This window comes from Nestor notabilis, unplaced genomic scaffold (genome assembly GCF_000696875.1).
Source record: "Nestor notabilis isolate BGI_N333 unplaced genomic scaffold, ASM69687v1 scaffold17164, whole genome shotgun sequence".
NCBI classification, from domain to species: Eukaryota; Metazoa; Chordata; class Aves; order Psittaciformes; family Psittacidae; genus Nestor; species Nestor notabilis.
The window spans coordinates 27,884-53,350 of NW_009927058.1; the positions used below are offsets into that span (position 1 = coordinate 27,884).

The 25,467-nt window shown below is 36.7% G+C and overlaps 1 protein-coding gene across 1 annotated transcript; it reads right to left on the reverse strand.

Annotated features, from left to right (window-relative positions):
- Positions 1-3,669: 3,669 nt before the first annotated feature.
- USP12 (ubiquitin specific peptidase 12) lies at positions 3,670-21,991 on the reverse strand (the record flags this gene model as incomplete). Its single annotated transcript, XM_010013887.1, has 7 exons — positions 3,670-4,322; positions 6,302-6,380; positions 8,160-8,357; positions 10,773-10,856; positions 11,057-11,133; positions 16,846-17,072; positions 21,778-21,991. Coding segments are annotated over 7 exons (981 nt in total), but the record flags the coding sequence as incomplete, so codon positions are not given.
- Positions 21,992-25,467: the final 3,476 nt, after the last annotated feature.

Genomic DNA, 25,467 nt, shown 5'->3' on the forward strand with positions numbered 1-25,467 from the left:
ATAAAGGTAACTGAAGAGATACACATACTGCTGGTTTAACCTATGAATACAGGTGCAAATAACTGCTTTCAGGCAACTTAAACAAACCAACCACCACCCAACCTTTTCTGGCATCCCCAGTTGTTGGTGTATTTTCAAGACCTTCTACAGCCCCCCACTCTCAGACTCATTCAGCCCAAGATGTATTCTGTCACTGAACAAAGTCAGCAGCTAAACAGAAAAAAACTTCTCACTTCTTCATGTGTGTAAGTAGACAAAGCTTTGTGTATAAGAGAATTCATCCGTGTTCTTTTGTAATCCATGCTGTGGAGGTATAGCATGCTAAGGGACAACTACTAATTTTGAACAGTTATGAAGAAAGCAATGAGGAAAGTTACGAGGATCTGTTCATGACATTAACTGTACACGGCTCAGGTCTTTCTGGTAAGGCAATTGGAAATTTCTGTAGAAAAGGTAAGAAGAAAAGCTAAGTAAGTTCTGGTAAATGAAGACTGAAGGTGTCACATATCAAAATTTCTTTTAGTTACAAGGATGAGTTTAATAATAAGACTACACATGATCATCTTAAACCTACAGCTGAGAGACCAGACCAAATAGCACAAGGTAAAGTTCTTTTAATTTTAATAAGGGAATTATGAAAGTAACTAGAGGCCTCAAATACTTCAGGTTTTAAACTTTACAAATATCACCACAAAAATATAACCAAGAAATACAGACTTTCATCTGTGTATGATCCAAATAGAGCATATGCAATAGTGCTTGTGCAAACCCCTAGACAGAGACACGAGGAACACGCCAGGATGTCCTGTCTGGCTTCAAAGCTGTTGCTCTAGAAGGATGCAGATCTTCTGTGGATCTTGTGTTAACACCTGCCAGTCCTATGCAGATGTTGATGGGTAGGGCAGAAGATCTCAAGCAGCATCAAATCCCTACGTGCTAACATCTGACCGTCACCTAAGGATAGGCAACATGTTTTATGACTAACTTCTTAAAACACAATTAGATTTAACCATTCCTACAAGTACCTGAACACCTATTACTTCCAGGCAGTAAAAAGATGTGGTTATCACAGCTACAAATATAGCAGGGTATGAACTGCTTGTAAAACTGTACAAACAGTAGCATATACTCCAAGTGAAGAATGACCTGATAACAAACCCTACATGGACGTTGTAACCAGTTGCATTTTTATCCTCTGATGCTGGATTCCTGTTCTTTGGTCAGTCTTTCTAATATGTTGGTGCTGTAACAAATCCTATTTTTCTTTCCTTCTTCTTTCCCTCCTAGAAAGTGGTGATCTCTCAAGTAACTCAGATGTGTATTTAATAGCAAGGTCCAGATTTTTTTTTAGGAAATGGAAGAAAGAACAGTAGCTCAAAACACTCCCTTCTCCACCTCAGAAACCGACAACTTAAAAACTAACTGTAGAGAAGTATACCACCAAAACCATGGCTGCCACTGAAGTATTTTCTTAACAACACACCTAGTAAGATATATAATGCAGTGTATTTAAACACACTTCTCCCTCCGTGGCTCACAGCAGTTAGCTTAATACAGGAAATTCCAGATACTTTTAAGTTTTGAAATCACTGAAAAGCACACAAAGCAGCTGGTTGACCATTCAGGATCCACAAAGGATACAGTACTTACCTTTAGAGAACATACTTTATTTAATAGAAGGTTTTTGCTCCAATATACAAAATAAGGGACTGTTGTCCCAATTAACATTTACATAGTTACACAGCAAATAATTTCCACCATTTACAACAACTGACGACTTTCCCACGCGCCCCACTGTATTACAGCCAAGAAAAAAAAAGCTCATAATGTTTTACATACCAATTAGTTATATTTTGCACTTTCCTGCCTCTTTTCATTTTTTAAGTTGCAGTTTCTGATATCAGTTTAATTAAGAACTTACAATTATTTCAGTTGCACTAAAAGAAAAACGAAATATATAATTTGAAATACTATTTCAAAACCCCTATACAAAATAAAAGTCAGTATCTTATAAAAATACATAGCAGGAGTAAAACCAGTGAAACAATAAAAATGTTTTAAATTTTGTTAGGGCATAAAATATTTAGCGACTAGTCTCAGCTTTTAACTACACTAAAACAAAAAAAAAAACCACAAACAGAAAAATAAAGAAAAAAAAGACCCCCCACACATATTCAATTAGCAAAAAGTAATGTGACAGTTCTCTTACAATACTGTACCTTTAGTATGCAAAGGACTTCATCCTTCTAACATGCACCATTATCCAATTGATTCACCCCTTAACCTTTTTCCCACTGAAAGCTGAAAAAAGGATTTAAAATTATTTGAATCCCTTAAGAAAAATCCAATCATATTTTCTGCACCTCGCACAATATTTGAGCTGTACTTTACAATGCTGGTAGTTCAATCACGATACACAATTTTCTATAAAAGAATTCCAGCCAAACCAAGGCTTTAGAAACTTTGCATTTTACAAAAGTAATCTGTTACAGTATGACAGTTGCTAAATAGCCCAATTTATTTAGTGACCCTGTTAAAGATTTGTTCAACTGAGTGAATAGGTGAAGTCATTTCCTGAGCTAAAAGATACAGGTAAGTAAATAGTCAGTTATAGCAGCAGACAGGAGACATTCTTTTTAAAAGTTGTAACAGTATCAATAAAATAACCTTAGAAAATTACAATAATGTAAAAATCACTAGCTGAAGAGGAAGTGACAAGGACATCCAAGACCTGATTGCCATAATCTAGAATGCACATCCCATGACTTTCCAGAAATTACATTCAGCTACTGTCAAGACAACGTACTGGTAAGTGGAAGAATGTCAAATCACAGTAGTTCACAGATCAGGTGTTTTGTCAAAATTTAATTCTTAATGCTATTTCATAAACCTAAAGCAAGATAAACTGCCTAGTTTCAGAAGTTTTCACTCTAAGGGACTTAAGAATTATTACTTTTAGAGGAATGTGGTATCTTCAGTCTCATGAAATTGCAAGCTTACTTCTTCTTATTACTCAGACATCATTTATGCTTGAGACCTTAAGTGGTTTTTGGGAGTCACCCATACCACTAGGAACAGAAAAAGATCTGGTTTTAGGAAAGGGAATAATATTCTTAAAATGGTTTACTTTATCCAAATCATTCTAATTTGTATGAGCCATTAACAAATTATTAAAGGACTATAAAGACCAGTATACCACCACTGCACCATTATTTTCTTACAATATGCATTTTTAAAGTCTTCTAATAGTTTGATCACCTTTTTTTTCACCCACTGATGGAAAGAGGATATTCTAATTTATTGAAGTACCTCACTTAGATACCAGTTCCTCCAGAAGGAAATCTCTCTTCTGTGTTATTCATTTTTTACAGCTACCATAGGCATTATTTTTAGAATTTATATTGGCTCTTGTTTAACATTTAAACATAATTGGTTTTAATTCAAATTAATATATAAAATTTCCAATACTTGTTAGAATAAAGGACAATACACAAGATCCTAAGTTACAATAATTTATAAATAAAAATAAACTATTACAAACCAAATCTTTCCCCATACGGAGATTAAAAGCCATAATCTTGACTGATTGTTCCCGATCATACACTATAAATAACGTAAGCTTCTTCAGAGAAGCAAAACATACTTGCCTCCCTGACACCAGTTTATATCTTCAGTTAAACGACTACCATCAAGAAGGCAATTGTGTTGGGCCCAGATATATCTTCTCGCTTACACGTTATCCCCCGAACCTCATTCTTTTAAACTTAAGCACAGGAAACTAAGTTCACAGAGTCCTTTAACCTTTTACACCCAAAATCTGTATGAAATACAGATTTCTAATGCTCCTATTGCACCAATCTGGCAGTGCAGTTAGAACCTGATTCAAATTCCACTGAAGTCCATGAAAGGTTCTCCAGTGACCTTAAAGGGCTTTGAATTAGGACCACAGAGATAGCATTACCTAACAGAAAGCTCCTGCAAGAGTGGCTGGTATCTCTATTTTTGCTTATGGGATGCAGTGGAGATGTGTAGTCAGCATGTTACCTGAGCAAATAAAATTAAAATGATACAAAGGTTTTAATAATCCCAAACTCTTTGCTTAGTTGTGTGCAAACTGTGCCACTGCCCCTGGAGCTCCCTGCTTTCCTTTTTCTCAGTGCTTGCTCCATTCCAAGAGAGAGAAGTGAGACATAAAAATCTCTCTTCGCTACAGTTGCCCCTCAATCCCGAGACTGATAGAAGAGGATGTAACCAGATTCAGAGTTCTTTGAGATGTCTGATGTCAACCCGTAGAATTCTTCAATAGCTTGTGCATCAATTTTCTGTACGTAAAAACCCAAAAACTTAAAGTAAGAATACCTTGCATAGCATATACATGACATGAAGTTCCACTCTAAAAACTACTGTCAAACAAAAATAACTTTCACATAATTACATAAAGTAATAAAACCCAAATAATTCTTAAACTTGTTATGCTTTGGTTTCCCATCTGCCATCAACTGCACAGAAGGCAGCAGCTACAGTTATTTTTATATATACATTTTTAAGTATTAAGTGAACCTGCTGTAAGTGCAATCTTATGTGCATTGCTTGTGCAAATTTCACAAGGTTTTAAAGTTTTAAAAGTTTTAAAGACAACAGTATCCCATTAAGACTTTGTATCAATATGAAGAATGTAAGTACAAACTATACTTTCTAACTCTGAGCAGTATGAGCCAATCCAGTGCAGAGGAGAACATAAAAAAAAAGGCAAAGAATGAAGGGTAAACTTGTTTTCTAGTTTTCACACAGAATGTTTGCTTGTGATCCTACTAGCTGAGACAGCCTCCTATAACCAAAATTTTGGGGGAGAAGATGCAAAACTTCAGTTGAGAAGGTGAAAAGAGTCTTGCCTGGGTTTCATAGTCATCATTTTCAGCTACGAAAGAAACTGAAACTGAAAGCATGCTCTCTTGCCACATTTTAAATCTAAGGCAATTAGGCTACTAACAGCCAAAAGATGGAAAGATAATTTTTCCTTCACATAGGCAGATTTTATGTGAACTCATTCCTATTACTTGGAATAAGACTGTTTTAGATTTAAGAACAAAAAGATTATTCCCTTTCTCCTCAGAAGGGCTAACAGAAAAAAAATACATCACTGCCAGGCATTACTGTTGTGGAACTGGAGAGATTGTCCCTGATGTTTCTGAAATGATGTGCAATTTACTACAGCGCTCTCTGTTTTCCCTGAAGGAAAGTGAACTTCTGACCCTATTGAGCCATTACACTTCACTGTCTATCTTGCTAAGACACAGGGGCAATCCTTCTACTTTCACAACAGCTCTGTATATTTCCATGTTTGACATTTCCTGCAAAAAAACCATCCATAATGTGGCTTGGAGAGAACTCTTCAATACTCTTGACTCCCCATGCCACTTAACAATTCAAGTCCAATACCTGTCTCACTCATTTTTCTTCTTTTCAATCACACAGATTTTTGTGCATGGTAAGGAAAATATAAACTCTTCATTTTATAAATTAAATTAATTCAAATAAAGGCAGGAAAAGGACTTGGACAGCACAATCAAACTTCTGTTCATGCATAAGCATAGACAAGGGGAAAAAAAGGAAGATGACAGAACAAGCAAAAACCGTGAGATGATATGATAGAGACACACCAGCAGTTCTTGCTCTTGCTCTCAGTAAAGAATAAAATACAACTGGTGACACAGAAAGATGACAAAGACAAAATTGTTGAAGGGAATTCTGCTGTTCCAAGAAATTAGTTAAAAACTTTTTTTTTTTTCTTTTTTTTATTTTTTTAAACGAGAGTAATTCCTGGAAGCACAGCTAATACTGGCAAAAATACCACCAGAAGCAAAAAGCTCCTGTTTTAGGGATTATCTTTATAATTTTAGGGCAAAATCTCAAAAATCTGAAGTTTCTGCCTATTTTGAGAGTTGTTACACCTTCACCTGATAAAACAGATGACCACACTGACCCATTCCATTAAATCATAAGCTCCTAGACAATACAAACAAATGGCTTGCTCCAACGAATTGCCCTCAGAAAAGAACTGCAGTAAAAGCAATTTATCTTTATTTGCCTCGTATCCTGGCCACAAGAATGGCTTGTTAAACAAAGGGGAAAGACAGTGGCCATAAACAAGGGAGCTTCTTTTAAGATGTATAAAAACCAAAATGCAATTCGAAGTATGGTAGCATACCAGTCCTTTTACTTTACTTAGTCACGTACACAGTGGGGGGGGGGGGGGGGATGGTCAGTGTGAGAAAAAAAGCCATGGTTACACAAAGCTCACCTCAACAATATCGTCATCAAAAAGCAACCAGAAATCATGACTCTTCACTATTGCAATATAATGTCCTCTGTTTGGGCCACTGTAGAATAAAATTAGAAAAGAACACAGTAACACACAAGTATGTAGAAATATATTCCATTACATATTTTTCTTGGAGAAAAGCGGTACTTAATGGTAACTAGAATGGCTACCACTACAACTTTTGCTTTTCCTTTTTGTCCCCTCCACTTATATCATCTTCACAATAAGGTCCTACTTTATATGTAATATTGCGTTAAAAGAAGGATTATAATTTCAAACAAGGAATAGACAGCACGAGCATTGAAAAATATAAATGAAGAGACAGAGAAATGAAATTCAAAAACAAATCCCAAACTATTTCTGATCTTCAGAAAGAAGCAGCTGTAGAGCTGATGTTGTCCAGCTACAGTCTCAATTGGGAATCTCTTCATCTGACCCACTGTAAGCAAAAACTGAATTAAACTGATAATTTAGAAGTCTCAAGTATCCTCACAGCAACAAGAAGGGCTCACTATTAAACTAAAACTGTTATAATGCACAGCTCTTCAGTTTATGGCAGACAAGAAATTTCTCCACAACTATGACAAAAAAAACCCAACTCTAATGGTGTCCTATTTCTAATCAGGTTTCAAGTAAGGAAATAACACACTTTCTGAAATAGCTGAATGTTACAACTGAAAATGGACAACTATTTAAAGCAGTTCTGGAACTGCCTGAACTGGCTAATAGGACTCATACAATTTTTATGTCTAGATCAGGGAGGGTAGGTTGCCACCTGTGAGGGGCATGTCTGTGTGCCAAATTGCATAACTCAATGAAAATAGGATTTATCTTCTGCCATGGCTCTGAGAATGCAGTCCCAAGACTGCAGCTTGAATAAGAGACAGAAATGGTCAGAATTAGACAGAATGGTCAAAAATGGACAGAACAGATTTTCCCTAAAATCCAGAACAAGAGCATCCCAGAAAACTATGGCACAAAGTCTTATTTTCCAAAACTGTCCTGGCCAACTTAAGATATATTCACCTTAGCTCTACTGTAATCTTAGGTCTATCTAGGGAGGAACGGAGGTGTGAGTGAGAACATTGACGGACTGGAGCAAACTGCCCAAAGAGGCAGTGAATCAGCATTCCTAGTCACAAAACTGAGCACAGTGCAATCCAATACTGAAGTCAGCCCTACTTTAAGCTTTAAGTAGTTGACTCCACAACATAAATTATTCTGTGATTCTAGATGGTAAACCATCACTTTCAGCTTCGGGGCTTTTATCTACTCAATAAGCAGTTTGTAGAGCAGCCCTGATTTTAAGACTTGAAGCCACAAGAACAGTTGTTGAACATAGCAAAATCAAATACAAATCTAACAGTCATATTTCAAAAGCAAGGAAACAACATAATCAACAACATTCATAATATATGGATATATTTTAGAAAATGTTCAAGCTTTCAAAAGAAAATACCCTAAAGGAAATACTTTGTAAAGGAATCTGTTCCATAATGCTTTCCTTCCTAAGAAACTTTTTTTAAAGTGATCTTTTAATGTTATTAGAGTAATAAGATATTGCAAGTTTTGTGGAGGTTTTTAAATGTAGTTAAGTTCATACAAAGATCTATGATGTGAAATACACCATTATCACTTTTCACAATGAACTATTACAGCAACAAAGCCATATGCTGTCAGGATTGATACCATCTCCCCACAGTGCTTTCTTTCCTAAGAAACTCCTCATTTAAGAAGTCTTTAAATGCTATGAAGAGTTACATGGTACTGGGTGCTTTGTTCTGATTTTTAAACATAGTTACGTTATACAAAAATGCCTGCATTAAATAGTTATTACCTTCCACAATGAACTACCACAGCAACAAGGTCATACATTCTGTCAGGATTGGTGGCATCTCCTGAGGTGTTAAATAAACGAAGCTCTAAAGGAAAAACTACTCTATAAGAGAGTTTTGTGTATCGATGAAGCTGATCCATGTATTTAAATCTCTTCAAATGGAGAGCTAGAATCATAGGCAGCTTTTTTACTTTCATCCTGAAAAACAAAAATCCAACAGTATTTTTAATATCCATCCAAAACATTCAGTTGATATCAACAAACAAGAAACCCAGCTTACTGAAGTCTTAAAATAATTCTGCAAGCATTAAAAGAAGCTCAACTATTCAGCTGTTTACAAGTATGTCTTGTGTTGCTAAATCAAAGATTTTAACAATTAAGAGAATTGCAAATGTATTTAAAACAATAAGCTATAACATATAATAATAACTAGCCATGACGAACCCACATAGTAATTTAGACATAATGACTGCATAGCACAGTATTAAATTTTTAAACATACCTACCCACAGCTTCCCTGAGTTCCCAAAAGCAAAAGCTAGATCCCACTTGGTATACAGTGGAGCTATTGCAACAAAGTTCCTCCAATATCCTGTTCCACCCCCATTACTCAGTAAACCAGCCAAGTCAAACAAGCTTTTTAAAGTAAGCTTTGTTACACTACTTTGTTACATACGTATTACTCTAGGTTTTCATTTCAAGCCATTCATTCAACATCGCCAAGGGATACAAATAGCACACTGTTATTCACCGTACCTCATTCTACCCAAACAAGATAATGCTGTGCTCTAGCACAGTAATTCTGTACAAACGTTGCAGCATTATTGTGTATCAGTCAAAGCCAGAAAGTGATAATCCAGTTTTACTGAGAGCACACTGGCCCCTTTCCCTAGTTGGAGGTACTGAGATCTCACATCAGTGCCTACAAACGCTCCTCAGCCAACCACAGTTGCCTGGCAGAAAAGAGACTTCCGCTCTCTGGGCAATGAATCTGCCCACACTAACAGGCTGGCCAAGCTGGAGTGACCTGCTTCTTGGCACAGCTGATTACCTTAGATCAGCACTTCACTGAACTTTTCAAACTGCCTTCAGCCCCAAAAGGTACCTCAGCAATCCCAACAACACAGCCCAGGTTTCAGACATGTCTACTAAGACCATATTATCAGAATGTCAGGAATTATGTCTGCACAGTTCTCCAAAGAGAGGGGCCTGGGGACAAAATCTTTGAAAACTCACCTTCCTTTCCTTTTTCTCATGAAATTCAGACTGATACTAACCTGTAGGAAACCCTGCTAGACTCAAATTTTCTCTATGGCCTGCAAATGAACTAGGAAATGAAAAATGTAGGCGCTATTTTTCAGAGAGTTACATTTTTATCATCTTACTGAGATATAGATATAATTTCTGCTCTATTTTCTTTTTTCAAAATTAAGTCCTCTTCATATAATTCAATTGTGAGAATAGCTCTCTTGCTGGTTAAGAGATTCAGTCCACCTTGCTTGCTAGTTGAGTAGACACTAACACAGGTAAGCTCCATGTTAGAGAGACTGAAGAAAATTATGACTGTAGTGAAACTGAACTTAAGCCCCACATGAAAAGCAAACTATAAACGATAAGAGCTGTGTTTTGCCAATATGGCAGTGCCTACAGTACAGGTTTACATCAACACAGCTTATATTGGTCAGGGATCACACTAACTCCCACACAGTAAAAGAGCTCGGGCAACAGAAAATAACAGACATGCCTGGCTTCACAACCCTCTAATACACACCAATTAGTAGGCTTAGGCAATATGTGAAGGCAGACTTGGCAGATGAGATATCCTAAAAGCCATGTGCTGGATCTATGGTTAAACCAAATAATCAGAATCAGTGGTACAACCAGTAGAGCATGTCAGTGTTCCCACCCCTTCAACCAAATACCTTCTCAGATAATAAATACCACACAATACACAAAATCAGAGGTTTTTCAAAGGTGTAAGCAAGACTAAAAGAATTATTAGGCAGACAAGAATTGTTTTTAAACATAATGAACTTCAGGCTTCCACAGAGCTCCTGATGCTTTTCAAGAGCACTGTGAAGCAGAAGTTTAGCACATCTAACTGTGCACTTTTAACAAACCAGAAACTCAGCTAACAAAAAAAGTTACACACCTCATTCTGATTGAAACAGAAAAAAGTGCTATCAAACTAATTCTTATAGCAATTGGAAAAATTATTTTATTGTCAAGACAAAACTAAGTCTAAAAGTCACAGGAAATCAGTGACTTTTCATCATTAAGCATAATCTCTGATTAGTCGCTGGTAGTTTCTTTCAACTTGTCTTTTTAACTTATTTTTGGTCTTAAGACCATTCTTTTTCTCATTCATAAAACAAATAATGATCAAATGAGTCCCAAAATGCTTTACATGGATTCTTATTACTCATGGAAGTAGACCCACTGAATTCAAGCAAGAGAAATGCAACCAAGTTATTCTTAAGTGGAGGAAGAATGAGAAAACCTAAGGGAAAAAGAACGTTCTCCCCCTGCCTCATACACAGACACACAAGGAAATACAGAAGTATTTTCATTAAATGCATAGGTTATTTTTTGCCCTCCCAGAATCTGATGTACCTTTTATGTGCTTCTTGCTTACTGCGACATTCTTCACAGTAGTATTTGTATTCACTGCACAGAGTTTCTGTGTTGCTGAAACCCCTGAATGAAAAAAAAAACCAAAATGAAATGCTACAGATACTGTTTTCTTTTCTGAAATATACATTAAAATATGTACAATATAAACATAATTCTATACTCTTAAGTCTACATAAGCTAGAATTGTGACCTTTTAGTTTTACTTCCTGTTTTTAGGTTAAAGATAAAAGACACATTATGAAAATCCAGATTTTTGCGTCTACCTTAAACAATGAGTGATTGAAGTATTCTGCTCCACATCAACTGAAAGGTCTAAGAAGTCTTCATCTTTGCTGCTTATCTGCATAAGAAAAGAACCAACAGATTATAATTAAACCAAGTTATACTAATTTATCTCTGGTTTTCAGTACCATTTTCTATTGACAGAATGCATCTCAACTTAAAAGAGCCTTTTAAAAACTGTTATAAGTGGCCTTTCTGTTTCAGAGATTTGCTAGATCTGTTTCTGATTTTGCTCAGAAAGAGGGAAGTGTGTACGTGTATGTGAGGGTATATAATGCCAGTTGTCATTATGCTGTGATTGCAGCTTAACAATATTAATGCCAAGTTCCTTGTACACCTCACCCTTTTCAAAAGAACACAATCATCTTCTATTTAGTGCTCTCACCACCGTTCTTCTCCTATGATTCCCTCCCACTGAGGGCTGTGTATTTGCATGTCATAGTGTCCTTAATAAACAGCAAAAATACTTTGAAGCCTCTTCCTGGTTAGATTCATGCTATTAAATGAGCAGCAGATAGCAAATTTATTAGTAAATGAGAGCTTGGGACTTGGTCTGAGAGGAACAGAATAGTACAGAGCTATTTCTTACAAAAAAAAATTCTTAGAAGCAGAGAATATATTCCATCACCAATCCTGAAAAATGGTGATGGATGAAATCCACAGCTGCCCTGAAAACCATTTATGTTATCAAAAGGTTTAGGAAACAGTAATCTGCAGCCTTAACTTTTGTCTGCTAGTGTTTCCTCTCTAGGGATACTCAATGCCACTGTTGAGAATGTTCTCTGCTTTTTATTATTTCTGGGTACAAAAGCAAATGCTTTTAGAAAAGATGCCTGGCTGCAGTTTGTTGATTGAAAACAGGTACAGAAGAACTACTTGTAAATTGATCTTTAAAACATGAGATCTATGTTTCCTTTTCCACTCAGAATAAAAATAAATTTGGGAAGTTTTCCTTCTTATCTCTTCTCAAGAGGTAAGAAACACACAATTCCTCAGGGCAGCATACATGGAAAAATAAAATAAAAAAAATAAATAAAAAAATACAGATAGTCAAGACAACTATTTTTGAGAATTAATACAAAATCCAAAACTTATGAAGTTAAGTTAAAAGTTTCTGTTAATATCTGTGGGATGACTGGGCAAGGACTCCTATTCTTCTGTACCTACTCTTTCCAAGAGTAAGTGTACATGCACAAAAAATGTAATTATGCCAGTATACATCACATCTACTACATCATTTAGTTGCTGAAGTGTAATGTTCATACTTTTAAAGAGATCACAGAATGTATATGGAAAACTTCCAATATGTTTTTATGGTGGGGAAAAAAAAGCCACCTGCATCTTCTGTGTGCTGCACTGTCTTCAGGGATGTACTATGGTTTACTGATGTGGACAATTCTTCAGAATATCCCATTGCAACCACTTTTGGAATTGTCAAACTTAAGTTCATAACACTAGAACTCTGGTGGAAATCATCTTAGCCTAGGGATTAAGAATGGTTCAGGAAAAAAACACGTCAGTTCTAGAAAATACTTTGCTGCAGTCTTCAGCTAGGACAGTTGAAATTAAGGGCTCATGTGATCAATGTTATTCAGACATGCAATTAGAGAATTCTTCCTCTCTTGGTCTATTAAGAAAAAAACCATGAAACAACAAAGATTTCACAGGCAGCTTTATCTCACACAGACGCTATAAGGGCAGGGAGGAGATGGAGAAGATGAAAGGGATGTGCTGTACTTGGTTAAAGAGAGATTGGTACTGAAACCAGAGGTCTGCAAAAGGAACTCTTCCATTCTTAGGGATAATGCTGCCTTAAAGAACCTCTCTCAGATTAGCCAGTCCATTGTGCACTTAGGATCATGAAGAACCATTAAAGGCTGCACTGAAAGAACAGCCAAGTGGATTTTTTCCATCTATGCTGATAATTTAGAAATTGCTCGTCTTAAAAATTAAGATTTTTTTGAACATTAGTATTTGAACAGTACTTTTATTTTTTTTCCCAACATTACCTCATACAGCTTTAATTAAAGAAAAAAGTCACCCTCCACTCTAACCAGCCTGCCTGTCCCCCTGCTTCTGTAGAGGTTTTATTTCAAATAAACACCACTAAGTTCCTTAGACTAAAGTCACCAATGTTTTATATATATTTCAATTGTCTATAGGATGAAAAAAAGGTGGACATGGTCAGATCATCTCATCACTTGCACAATCAAACCTTGATGTGTTCAAAAAGCCATCTGAATAATTGTGAAGAATTTGGGTGCATCAGTATCCTGGCTAAAGGGGGATGGTATGTTCTTCTCACATCAAGGACATAACTGCAGCTCAGCAATACTCTGACAACCAATGTCACAGAGAACAGAAAACTCAGAAGGCTAGAACTCATGGAATCTACATCTCTTTCAGTCAGAAATTTCACTAGCAATGCGAAGCAGCTCACTGACAAAAGTGCTTTTGCAACTGTAGGCTCCCATGTGTGCAAAACCAGAAACTATTTTTAAAGGAAGCTGAAACAAAAAACCTGATTTATCTTGGTTTCATTAAACAAACAAACAAAAAAAACAAAACCAAAAACCACAACAACCAATCAAACAAACAAAAAAAAAAAACCAACAAAAAACCCCAGAGAAAAACGTAAGGCATAGTTAAGACTTCTATAGCGCTCCCATAAGAGAGACTACGGAGATTTTCCTTACTGCCTTCTCTCAGTCCAAAGAAGAACTGAGCCAGAACTTTATGCCCTGTAGAGTCATTTGAACATAAGAGCAAGACCATCAGCTGTAGAAAAACATTAATGATACGTCTGGTGCTTTTGACCCAATTTCCTATTTTTCTCTGTAGAAGTATTGCCCACATTTATCTGTTTCAAATTTAAACTCAATGAGGTCAATTACATTATTTTCTGGTTTACTGCTATTCTTTCCTTAAATTGTGTAAGATAAATCTGTAAAACCAAGTAACTTCTGGATCATTTTTATCAATTGCCACAAAAATTTGTAACATTCACTTCATCATAGTATCTCTATCAAGGAAGGGGAAAAGCAACATAACACAAAATAACATTAAAAGTGTGTAGAGCCAACTTACAATCCATTTTGTAGCATTTATTTTATGGTGTGGCTTGACCCACGACACAAATCTTTGTTTAAGAATCCTATCTATGTTCCTTGTCTTCCACTGTCCATACTTTAACCGAGGATAAATCTTTAATCAATTAATTTTTTTATCATAAGAATGGGCTGAGACTGTGTGTCCTGGGAAGAAGCTCTTTTCTACAATCAGGACAACTCAAATTAGTATAAAATCTTGTCATGCTGATTTTAAGAACATTAAGTAGGTTTGGCCAGTTAGGAGATAATCATTCTCACTTACAGCAAAGATGTATTATGCTTTACATTTAAGTATGCATTAAATTCCAAATTTAAATAAAAAAATATACTAAGGTTATTGTCTTATCATTAAAAAGCACTAATTCATCCACTGTTGCTGTGTAATCTTCCACGTGAGCTGCAGCCAAGTACTCCTGACATTTAAATTATATTTCTGAACACAGAAAGACTCTAAATGCCAACAGCTTCCAATAAACATTAAAACAATCATATAAGCTCACTATATTTGAAAGTAAGATAGTATTCACAGCAATATTACTTACTTAATGTGTCTAAATCTGTTTCTAAGCACTCATTTTCAGGTCCCTGTGTTTTAATTAGAAACAAGCTAATGTACTGAATAGACAGAAGCTGATAAAATAATTTGCAGATTATTAGAAGTTGAAATCATTATTATTGGAAAATAAAGGCCCTAATATACAAAACCCCTATGTGTATTACAACACTGAATTTAAAATTCAACCATCCAAGGAGGCACAGTGGCAAACAGACATGGTGCATCCTGTTCAGCAATAGCTAGCAGAAAACCAGAACTGACCCATCTCAGTAAAACTCAAAATTGTCATAGGCCTGGTAACTAATTAAGTATGCTGGCAAAGAGCATACCAGCATTTAAAAATTGTACTGAGGACTGTATTTAGATTAAAATCCTGACAGCAGTTACTCACTATGCCATAGTGAAGAAACATAATGATGTCAGTCATGTAAAGAGACTAAACTAAACTCACGTTTTGAGAAGAAAGAAAAAAAAACCAGTTCAAGAACTAGAAGAGAAGCAATTGATGGTTGCCATGAAATAATTATTCGGGAGATAAAACCTACAAGGAAAGAAAATACGGTAGCCAGAAATCATCACCTAAATTACGCAAAACACCATGACCTGCTAAGGTCTGCAGTTACATTACATACGACAGCAGGAAGCTATTTTCTTTGAAATAAAAGAGAAGTGGGTATTCCTAGAATACCATGGAGAAAATTGCATGTGAAATATATAGATTTAATCTGATTAATTCCTTCTCTCCAAGGTCATGCTGAAATATGATCATTATCTAATTAAGGAAAATAGGTATGAAGAGTCATACAAAATACAGTCATTTAGGTTTTTTATGATATCTAAGGCACAGATCATAACAGAATTACTGTGATTTTCAAATGGTACTGCTTTTTCTCTTTCTCAAGCTGGTAAAATTCAATTATGACTTTTTTCTGAAATCCGTGCTTTTTCTTATTGTAGATCTATTCCCAAAGAAAATTTTGTATAGCTTGCTCAAATAAGTAGTTTATTTCTCAGGGTCTAATATTAGAATTCCTGTGAAAATACATTTTAAAAAGCATTACTTTTCCTGCACATTAAGTTATGTTCTTTGAGAATCCCAGTCTACTGTCTCAGTGCTAAAAGCCAACCATAGATTCTTGATTTCAATGGCTTTAAATTTAAAAGCTAGAAATTGGTAGAAAATGAATCACAATACTTATTATCACTAAGCATGACATTAGGTCATCAAGACATTAAATTTGAGAACTTCACATCCCCAAGTAGCAGGCTTCATGTCTCTTAGGAATACATCAATTGAGGATTCTCTAATCTAAATTTTGAAATTCACAGAATCTTAGGCTGGTTTGGGTTGCAAGGGACTTTAAAGATCACATAGTTCCAAACCCCCTGCCATGGGCAGGGACACTTCCTTCTAGACCAGGTTGCTCAAAGCCCTGTCCAACCTGGCCTTGAACACGGCCAGGGATGGGGCAGCCACAGCTTCTCTGGGCAACCTGTGCCAGTGCCTCACCAACCTCATAATAAAGAATTTCTTCCTAATATCTAATCTAAATCTCCCCTCTTTCAGTTTAAAGCCATTCCCCCTTGTCCTATCACTACGTGCCCTTGTAAAAAGTCCTTCTCCAGATTTCTTGCAAGGCTCCCTTTAAGTACTGAAAGGCTGCAACAAGGTCTCCTGGAACCTTCTCTTCCTCAGGCTGAACAACCCCAAATCTCTCAGCCTGTTTCCATAGGAGAGGTGCTCCAGCCCTCTGATCATCTTTGTGGCCTCCTCTGGACTTGCTCAAGCAGGTACATGTCCCTCGTGTGGTGGGGCCCCAGAGCTGAAGGCAGTACTGCAGGTGGGGTCTCGCAAGAGCGGAGTAGAGGGGAAGTTGATTATGATCACACTGACAAAAATTCAAGCAAGCATTTTCCTCATATTGACATAACACTTTACTACAATTCAGTTGCTGAAATCTTCTCATTAACAAAGAAAAAATGCACATGTTCATATGAATGTAAGATTTCTAAAGAAAACTAGTACGTTAGTCTAGATACACGAATAATGAAACATGAAGTTCTGAAACAAAGAATTCATTTTATGAAGTATAAACAGACTTACAGTTTCACATGTAAGACATCTGGTTTCATTAGTTAATGTTCCCTGAAAGATTTCATGAACCCAGGTTGGGTCTGGCGGGCTGTTATTTTCGTTGTCGATGTTGCCATTAGGTAGGCGACCATTTTGTTTCTCTTGTTTTCTTTCCTCTTGCAAGATATCCGCAATTGTATTTAACAGATAGTTCAAGAACTCATGTGCATCCTGCTGCATGTAGTTATCAAAAAGCTCTACAACATAAAACAACAGAAGAGTTTTTATTTGATAGGTTAGTGCCATACTACAAAAATATTTTTAAAAGAAGTCAAATTTCAAATCCAGTCTTTATTTCTTGAATCGTTCAGGGTAATACATCACCAACACAAAATGTGGACTTCATAAACTAAGCCAAAAATATAGGGGATGGGAAGACGGGAGGGCAAGTCAGCTTACCTTCTCAGAAATATCTCAGCTGATGGGAATTAACGGAAGAGTGAGCCATTCTGCAAGACCACTAGGGCATGATTCAGCTACCTAAACACAGGTGTGCATACAGTGCCACCTGAAATTATATAGCTCATCCCATCCAGCTTCCAGATGCCAATCCATGATGATTTGACTCTCTTACAGGGGCTACGCTATCTCTGCAAAGCTTAGGTCAATGTCTTGGATAACACAGGACATCTCAAATGGCAACGGATGCTGATATTTTCCATCAATTAACTGGGAACTTATGACAAGAAATGTTTCTTCACCTATATGAAGCTTCCATGTCTGTATGAGACATACAACAGACAGACAGGAGCAGCCTCACCTTCACAAGCCCAGGCCCTCATGGGGGACTTCAACCACCCCAATACCTGTTGGAGGGACAACACAGCAGGGCTTGAGCAATCCAGGATATTCCTGGAACGAGCAGATGACAACTTCCTTCTCCAGGTGATAGAGGACCCAATGAGGAGAGGTGCTACGCTGGACTTTGTTTTTACACTACCAAGGAAGGGCTGCTGGGAAATATGAAATTCAAGAGCAGCCTTGGCTGCTGTGATCACAAAATGGTGGAGTTCAAGATCCCTAGGGTGGTGAGGAGGGTGCACAGCAAGATCATTACCCTGGACTTCAGCAGAGCAGACTCTGGCCTCTTTAGGGATCTGCTTGGTAGAAGTACCATGGAATAAAGCCCTGGCAGGAAGAGGGACCCAACAAAGCTGATTAATATTCAAGGATCGCCTCTTCCAAACTCAGGAGTGATGCATCCTGACAAAGAGGAAGTCATGCAAAAACATCAGGAGACCTGCATGGATGAACAAGCAACTCCTGGAGAAACTTCAACATAATAAGGAAGTCTACAATGGGTGGAAGCAAGGACAGGTAGCCTGGGAGGAACACAGAGAAATTGTCTGAGCAATCACGGATCAGGGTAGGAAAACAAAAGCCCTGATAGAATTAAATTTGGCCAGGGACCTCAAGGGCAACAAGAAAAGCTTCTACAGGTATGCTGATGACAAAAGGAAGACAAGGGAAAACATGGGCCCTCTCTTTAAGGGAATGGGAGAGCTGGTTACCCAGGATATGGGGAAGACAGAGGTACTCGGTGACTCGGTCTTCACCAGCAAGTGCTCCAGCCACACCACCCAAGTAGCAGAAGGCAAAGACAGGGACTGGGAGATTTAAGAACCACCCATTGCAGGAGAAAGTCAGGTTCAAGAACACATAAGGACCCCCAAGGTGAGGGTAATGAGGCACTGGAACAGGTTTTCCAGAGAAGTTATGGATGCCCCTTCCCTGGAAGTATTCAAGGCTGGATGGGGGGGCAAGGCTGGACGGGGCTTTGAGCAACCTGGTCTGGTGGAAGGTGTTCCTGCCTGTGGCAGGGTGGTTGGAACTAGATGATCTTTAAGGTCCCTTTCAATCCAAACCAGTCTATGATCCTATAATATGTTCTATCACAGGAAGAACATGAACAGTAAATGTTCAAAACATCGCTTCATTTATTTTCACTTTTAGGGTTTTAAGTCTATTGCTCCGTCAAAAGCACAGTGTCGTCAATACTTGCAATGGAAAGAAGAGTAAGACTAAAAATCTAGAGATACTGATATATTTAAACAACTACTTTCTTTCTCAAAGCTTTTTAAGTAAGGTAGTTATTTGCAGAAGCCAAATTAGCCTAAAGTTCTAGCCACAGCAAAAGCAAACAGGTTTCAAATAAGGACTTCAAGTAATAAATAGATCTGTCTTTCAAGTTGTAAATATTGCTTCTAGATATTGGTATATGTGACACTTTTATTACTGGCAGACCTGCTGGATAGATAATAATGGATTCACTATGCTTTATGCTTCATTTCTTCACTCTGCCAGCATTTCTAAGCATAATAATTTTAGGATTAATTCAGTGGGAGGGGAATAGTTTCACATACTTGCAATGTATAGCAATGATACAGATTAAAGCATAAAGCTGAACTCTTTCTTAAAAAGTCTTCTCCCTGGCTTATGTTCAAATTGGTACTATTCTGAAAACACTGTTTATTGTAGTCCCCTGGGATATCAACCTGAGAAATCCCCTACTGCTACAAATCCTCACATAAGGAATGGGGCTAAGAAAACCATAAAGGCATTGAACCAGATTTAGTAATACTTACTACTTCTCTCTGACCAGGAATAGTTACAAGAAAATTTACTTGCCAATTTAAAAAGCATTCTATATCACTGGCTAATATCATACAAGTCTTTCAATGTGCAATTACTTCAATTAATTATAACTTGTAATTTGCTTGCAGTCCAAGAATATACTATGAGACTGGCCTTCGGTGGGGGGATGATTCCCAAGACTGGAAAGATGAATGGAAAAGATACTCAGTGAAGCTGGAGTTTAAATGTGCATACAGCAACTACACGGAATCTTTACTATCAATCACTTGATGGCATCCAGGAGTAAACTTCAAAAGGAAAAAAATCCCTGTTTATTAACAAAGTAGAGAGAACTTGATGGTAATCTAGATAATCTGGAGAGGTTACGTAGTGCAATAGGTCAGTCAAGAGTATGAATCAAGTATATTTAATGAACCATTACACTACTTTTGAGAGTAAGAATAAGTTCAACTCTGAATCTATGCAACTGAAAGGTCTTTAATCAAGTAAATCAAGGCAGAACAAGAGCTACAAGTCTCTTGAGGTAAAACACTTCAGAGGTTCTTCACAGCATTGCATCACAGATCTCTCAGGTCTATGTGCCGGGTCAGTAAATTAGCAGTAAGTACAACAGAATGAAAGGTACACATAGTTCATTTTATGATTAGAAGAAATTTAAGCAAATGTAACAGTATACCTTTGGCTGACTTGAAGCCAGCAGCTGCTTCCCAGCCAGTTAAGCTTTAAAGTCATTAATATATGTATGCTGTATTCAGACATTGAAAATAAAGATGGAATAGCAGCATTGTAGTCTGGAATACATTATGTTCTCAGTCATCACCCTGGTATAGCCAGATACCAACTGAAACGGAACCTAGAATTGGTGTTGCATACCTGATTCTTTAATTCACTCTTCTTTAAAGCTCAAAATTATATACTTCTACTATAATCACTTCATAGCACATATGATGTCCACGTAATCACTGCCTGACAATTTAACCATTTATTTGTAGAAAAGGTGAGTGTATTATCATCAAAAGAAATTCAAAAGAAACCCAAAAAGACAACAAGAGGTGAGCTTTCTCATCTGATTTCTCTAAGAGTTTCCAATTGCCTTCTCCCACTTAGAATCACACAACTAAGCATTAAAAAGAACAGTTTTTAGGAAGAACTTAATGGCTCCTGTGGTTTACTTTCTGCTTTCCATTTGAACCATTCTCCACATTTGTCAAGTTTATTCAACATTCATTGACATAATGAACCGTTTCTTAAATGCATCAATATACGTGCATACTTCTCAAGTACAGTTACCAAAGAATTGAATGACAGTTTCTATTCTCCATAGGAAAGAGACTGTACATTACCTGAGAGCCCTTTTTAAACAGTATTATTACAACTTATGGTGTGCATTTGCTGGAGGGGTCACTTCAAATTAGGAACGTCATCACCATATTTTATTTCTTGTTTTTACTACAGAAATGATCATCACAGCATTTAAACACTTTTTTAGCCTGCATATATAGTCTTGCAGAGATTACAACAGTATGAACATGCAGGATTGTTAAATATGGTAGCTTATACAGTTAATTCAAATCTAATGGTTATTTTTTGGAAACATTTTATGTTATATTTTTATAGAACTGTATGCAAATTGAGTACCAGATTACAAGGTTTCATTTATATTTTAACACTGAATTATTTTCTAAAACATTCTGACCAATTAGCCCTGCAGATAAGAAACCAGAAAAGTTTAAAATCTTTGGAAATCTCTTGTGTTTTAGGATATCGATTACACTTAAAAAATTAAGACAAAACTACTTACTGATTTTAAAATTCATTGATCCACTAAAAACTAGGTCAAGCTAAGTACTGCATAAATTCTAAATAAATTTTAAAAATTGTGGGGTTTTAAGCTAGATTCTTGCAGGGAAGTCTTACCGTCCTTCCCACACACTCAGCTTGGGAGACTGATTCCTGCATTCAAAAAGCAATGTTTTTTTAAACACAGAGCAAAAGTTGTACAGTGAATTTTGATTATAAGAAGACAATTCATAAAGAAGCAAAATTAGCAAGCAATTTCCTAAGCAGCCCCTGACAATACACTCAGTTCTACATGAAGAGAGACAGACAAGGGTTCTCTCTGAAAACAGCCCCAGGGTTACACCCTTATTCTAGGGACACTTCTTTATTATACTGCAGCACTAAGAATACTTTCCATGTGTAACAAATATATGGGTATCTTACTATGTCAACTTCAGAATTAAGCCATATAGCTATGATTAAACCTTAATAGCTATGATTATTACACAAGAAAAAGAAAAAAGTTACCATTTTCTTTTCGTAATCTTGTTATAAATTTCTTGGGAGGTATTACCCCAACTTTTTTCTTCTGGGTAGCTATACTGTGGAACAGATCAGCTAAGCATGTAAGGAGATTCTCTTTTTTTCTTGGTTGACTCTTGTACGCTAAGACTTTGTCTCGAAATGGTCGACAAAAATAAAGTGCCTGAAGAACTGAATTGCAGTAGCAGGTATTCCCAAACTATAAAATAAGAGAGAGATCTATTAGCTTGCATTGTATTACTGTAGAGAGGCAAAATTAAATCCAAAGCATAAGAGAATACATAAGAAGGGACAAATTTTCTGGCAAGCCATTTCTTCTCGACTTTAAAATAGTAAAACATATTTCTGTTTTGCAAAGGATTAACAAGTACACTGTACATAAGTTCAAGAATAACCTAGATCAATTTGAACAATACTATCTAATTTTGTCTCACTTGTAAATTTAACTTATTAGTAATATTTTGCATTTACTTGGGTTAAAATGTTCAACAAACACCACCAATTTCACAGCGTCCAAAATATGCCCGGGTAAAAATATCTATCCATCTACTTAAATCAGCCACAACAGTAAAGCACAGGCACAGCATGACCTTGTACTATGAAAAAATTCAGCTTTTACTGTGAAGAAATTGAGAGCTTCTAAGACACTTCAGAAATTGGATTCTACATATCTTATTAGTTGTGATCGAAGTCAGAAATAATGCTATAACTTGTTTCTCAGGTTACAGTGACCCTCATTTTAGGGTGACAGGGGATGTAATTATAGAACAAAGGGGAATGGCTTGAAACTGTCAGAGGGTAGATTTAACTAGGTATTAGGAAGAAGTTCTTCCCTGTGAGGGTGCTGAGGCACTGGCACAGGGTGCCCAGAGAAGCTGTGGCTGCCCCATCCCTGGCACCATTCAAGGCCAGGTTGGACACAGGGGCTTGGAGCAACCTGGTCTGATGGAAGGTGTCCCTGCCCATGGCAGGGGGTTTGGAACTAGATGATCTTTAAGGTCCCTTCCAACCCAAACCAGTCTATGCATCTATGACAGGACTGGCATTCCAGAGTTTTCTGGACACAGTGCAACATGGCCTTTTCAGGATTCAAAGCTGTGGCACAATCGGTAGTTTCAAATCAAGACTGAAAGTTAAAAAATGCACAAATTGGACATGCACATTTGAAGGAGGCAAGCTACAGCAGGAAAAGCATCCATAATCCCCTTTGTACCAGGACGTTCCAGATGTCCCTCTTCCCCAGACTCCTTCCACCTCATTGACACTGCCTCCAGCTCACTCCAACACTGCAAACACTCCCCACCACCTCTGTGAAGGCATCATGCGTTGCCACTGGATACAGCCTCTCTAATTTTATGCTGCCCTCCTCCAGTGAAACCTATTATCTAACACTGAAAGTGTGAGAAAAATCTTTAAGGCCCTCAGCAAGTAACCCAACCTTTCAGCTGCAGTCACTCAACCTGCAAATTGAAGCACATACCTACCACACATGTTCTGTAAAGTGTGAAAATAGTGTTCATATTCACGTTTTCTGTAAAGATAGTAGCATATATGGGTAACAAATTCTAAGACTATATTGTGATAGGGAGACTGTCATATAGCAAAAAGAGTGGATTTAGAGATATTTTAAGAACAGGTTCCTTCAATAGATAAAAAGAACTGAAAGCTTTTACATCCCAGCAATAACAGGGAAGTTAACTGGTTTTTGTTCTCTCCTGAATGAGACAATGACGAACAAGAGCACCATGCAATTTCATCATAAAACTGGGAAGTAAATTGTTTTATTTTAAATTAATGAAATATTAAGAACTACTTTCTAAATACCCAAGACACGCTCAAAGAATGAGTAAGAAGTGTATTTATCATAAAACTGGGAAGTAAATTGTTTTATTTTAAATTAATGAAATATTAAGAACTACTTTCTAAATACCCAAGACACGCTCAAAGAATGAGTAAGAAGTGTATTTAAAAAAAAAATAAAATTAAGAAGTCTTAAGATCTCCGTATCAAAAAGTGAGGAAATTAACGCCCATTATTTTTATTTATTTAAGGTAGGGAAAATGCTTATATTAGCTTCTGTGTTCAAATCTGCTCTCAAGGAGGTCAATGAACTTAAGAGGAAAACCAGGCTTTTTTCCTTAAAGGAAGCAGATGAAATTACACAGTAGTTTACATCAAAACATTTAATATTGTAAGCTAACTATTTATGAGTTTATAATTAGAGATAGCCCTAGAGAACTACATTAAAATGTTAAGAAAGTTCTCAAAATTAAATCAAATGGGAAAAGTGCTAAAATTTCTACAGCAAGTGTCAAAAGATGAAAAGGCAGCAAATTAGAAATTCCATAGTATTCCAATTTTAAAAAGGAATAGTCTGATAATAAATTAATTAGAATGGTAATCATGCAGTGAGACACAACCAAAATATGAAGCAAAAGAGAACTCAGAACAGTGAACAAAATTCAGATTAATTTAAGATGAACGTATGCTAATCTACATGCCTGTAGGTAGAAAATAAAAGCAAGCACAGAAAGGTCACAAAACGTTATCTTCAACCTAATCCAGAAAGACAGTAAGCCATAAAGATTGTTTTAAAACAAACTCCTGAAAACCTGGCCAACAGACCCTTCCGTTTCAGAAGCACAGCACTTGCAAGAAGGTTGGCAATTGCTGTATAACAAAATGCTCATGAAGTCTACCTCAGCCTAACAGTGGCAAACTGTAAGAAAGACCAACATAGGAATGTTGTGTCTTTCATAGTCAGTCTGTGCGGCACACTGAAGCTCCTCTACCTCATTCAGGGACTGAGACTATATACAGCACAGCCATTTTAACCCATGTTTTCAACTGGTTTATTGCTTGCCTCCTTGTTTCTGCGAGAACCTTCTTAAAATGTGCATATTTAAGAAAAGTATAAAAAACACATTATCTCTTTTTTTCCAGTTCATATTACATTTCTATTCCAAGTTCTGAGAAATCAGACTGTTTCCTTTCACAAAAATACTGCACTCTGGACATTTCATACACACCCCCTTTTTTATAAAAACAAACCCAAACACAACAAACCAAAGTCATAGTTACAACACCCAAACCTGTGTGGAAATACAAAAGAGACAATCGGGAAAGCTGCAACAAAACCACCACACACTAAGGCTTGTAGCCTTATAGTTTAAACTTCTGACGCAACATAAAACTGGGAAGAACCTTGGTTGATGAACTACAGAGCTACAAAAACAAGCAAGAGTTCCACAAGAACTCAGATCTGCTGAGAACACTGTTTGAGCAGCACTAGGGTTCCTCCCAGCTCTGATGTGTTGACAGATCGGATGACTTTAATTGCTGCAATGGGCCACGCCAGTGAATCAGATTTCTCCAAAATATACAATCCATTGCAAGAGACTGAATAACCAAACTTTCTGCTCTGTAAGTCTGGTAAACTTTTGAGGAGTCACCAGAATAGCTCTTATGAGATTAAAAATGTTCATTATCTCATACTCGTTGAATAAAATAATCCATTTAATTTGTGAAGCACATAGATTTGAATAGTTTGCATTACTGCACCGTAGAGAGAAAGAAGAAAGATAGGCAGACTTGATGTTCCTGATTGTCCACGTGCATGGGACATCATACTACTAACATTTTCATCTCACCATCTATCTGAAAAATTTCCTGCTG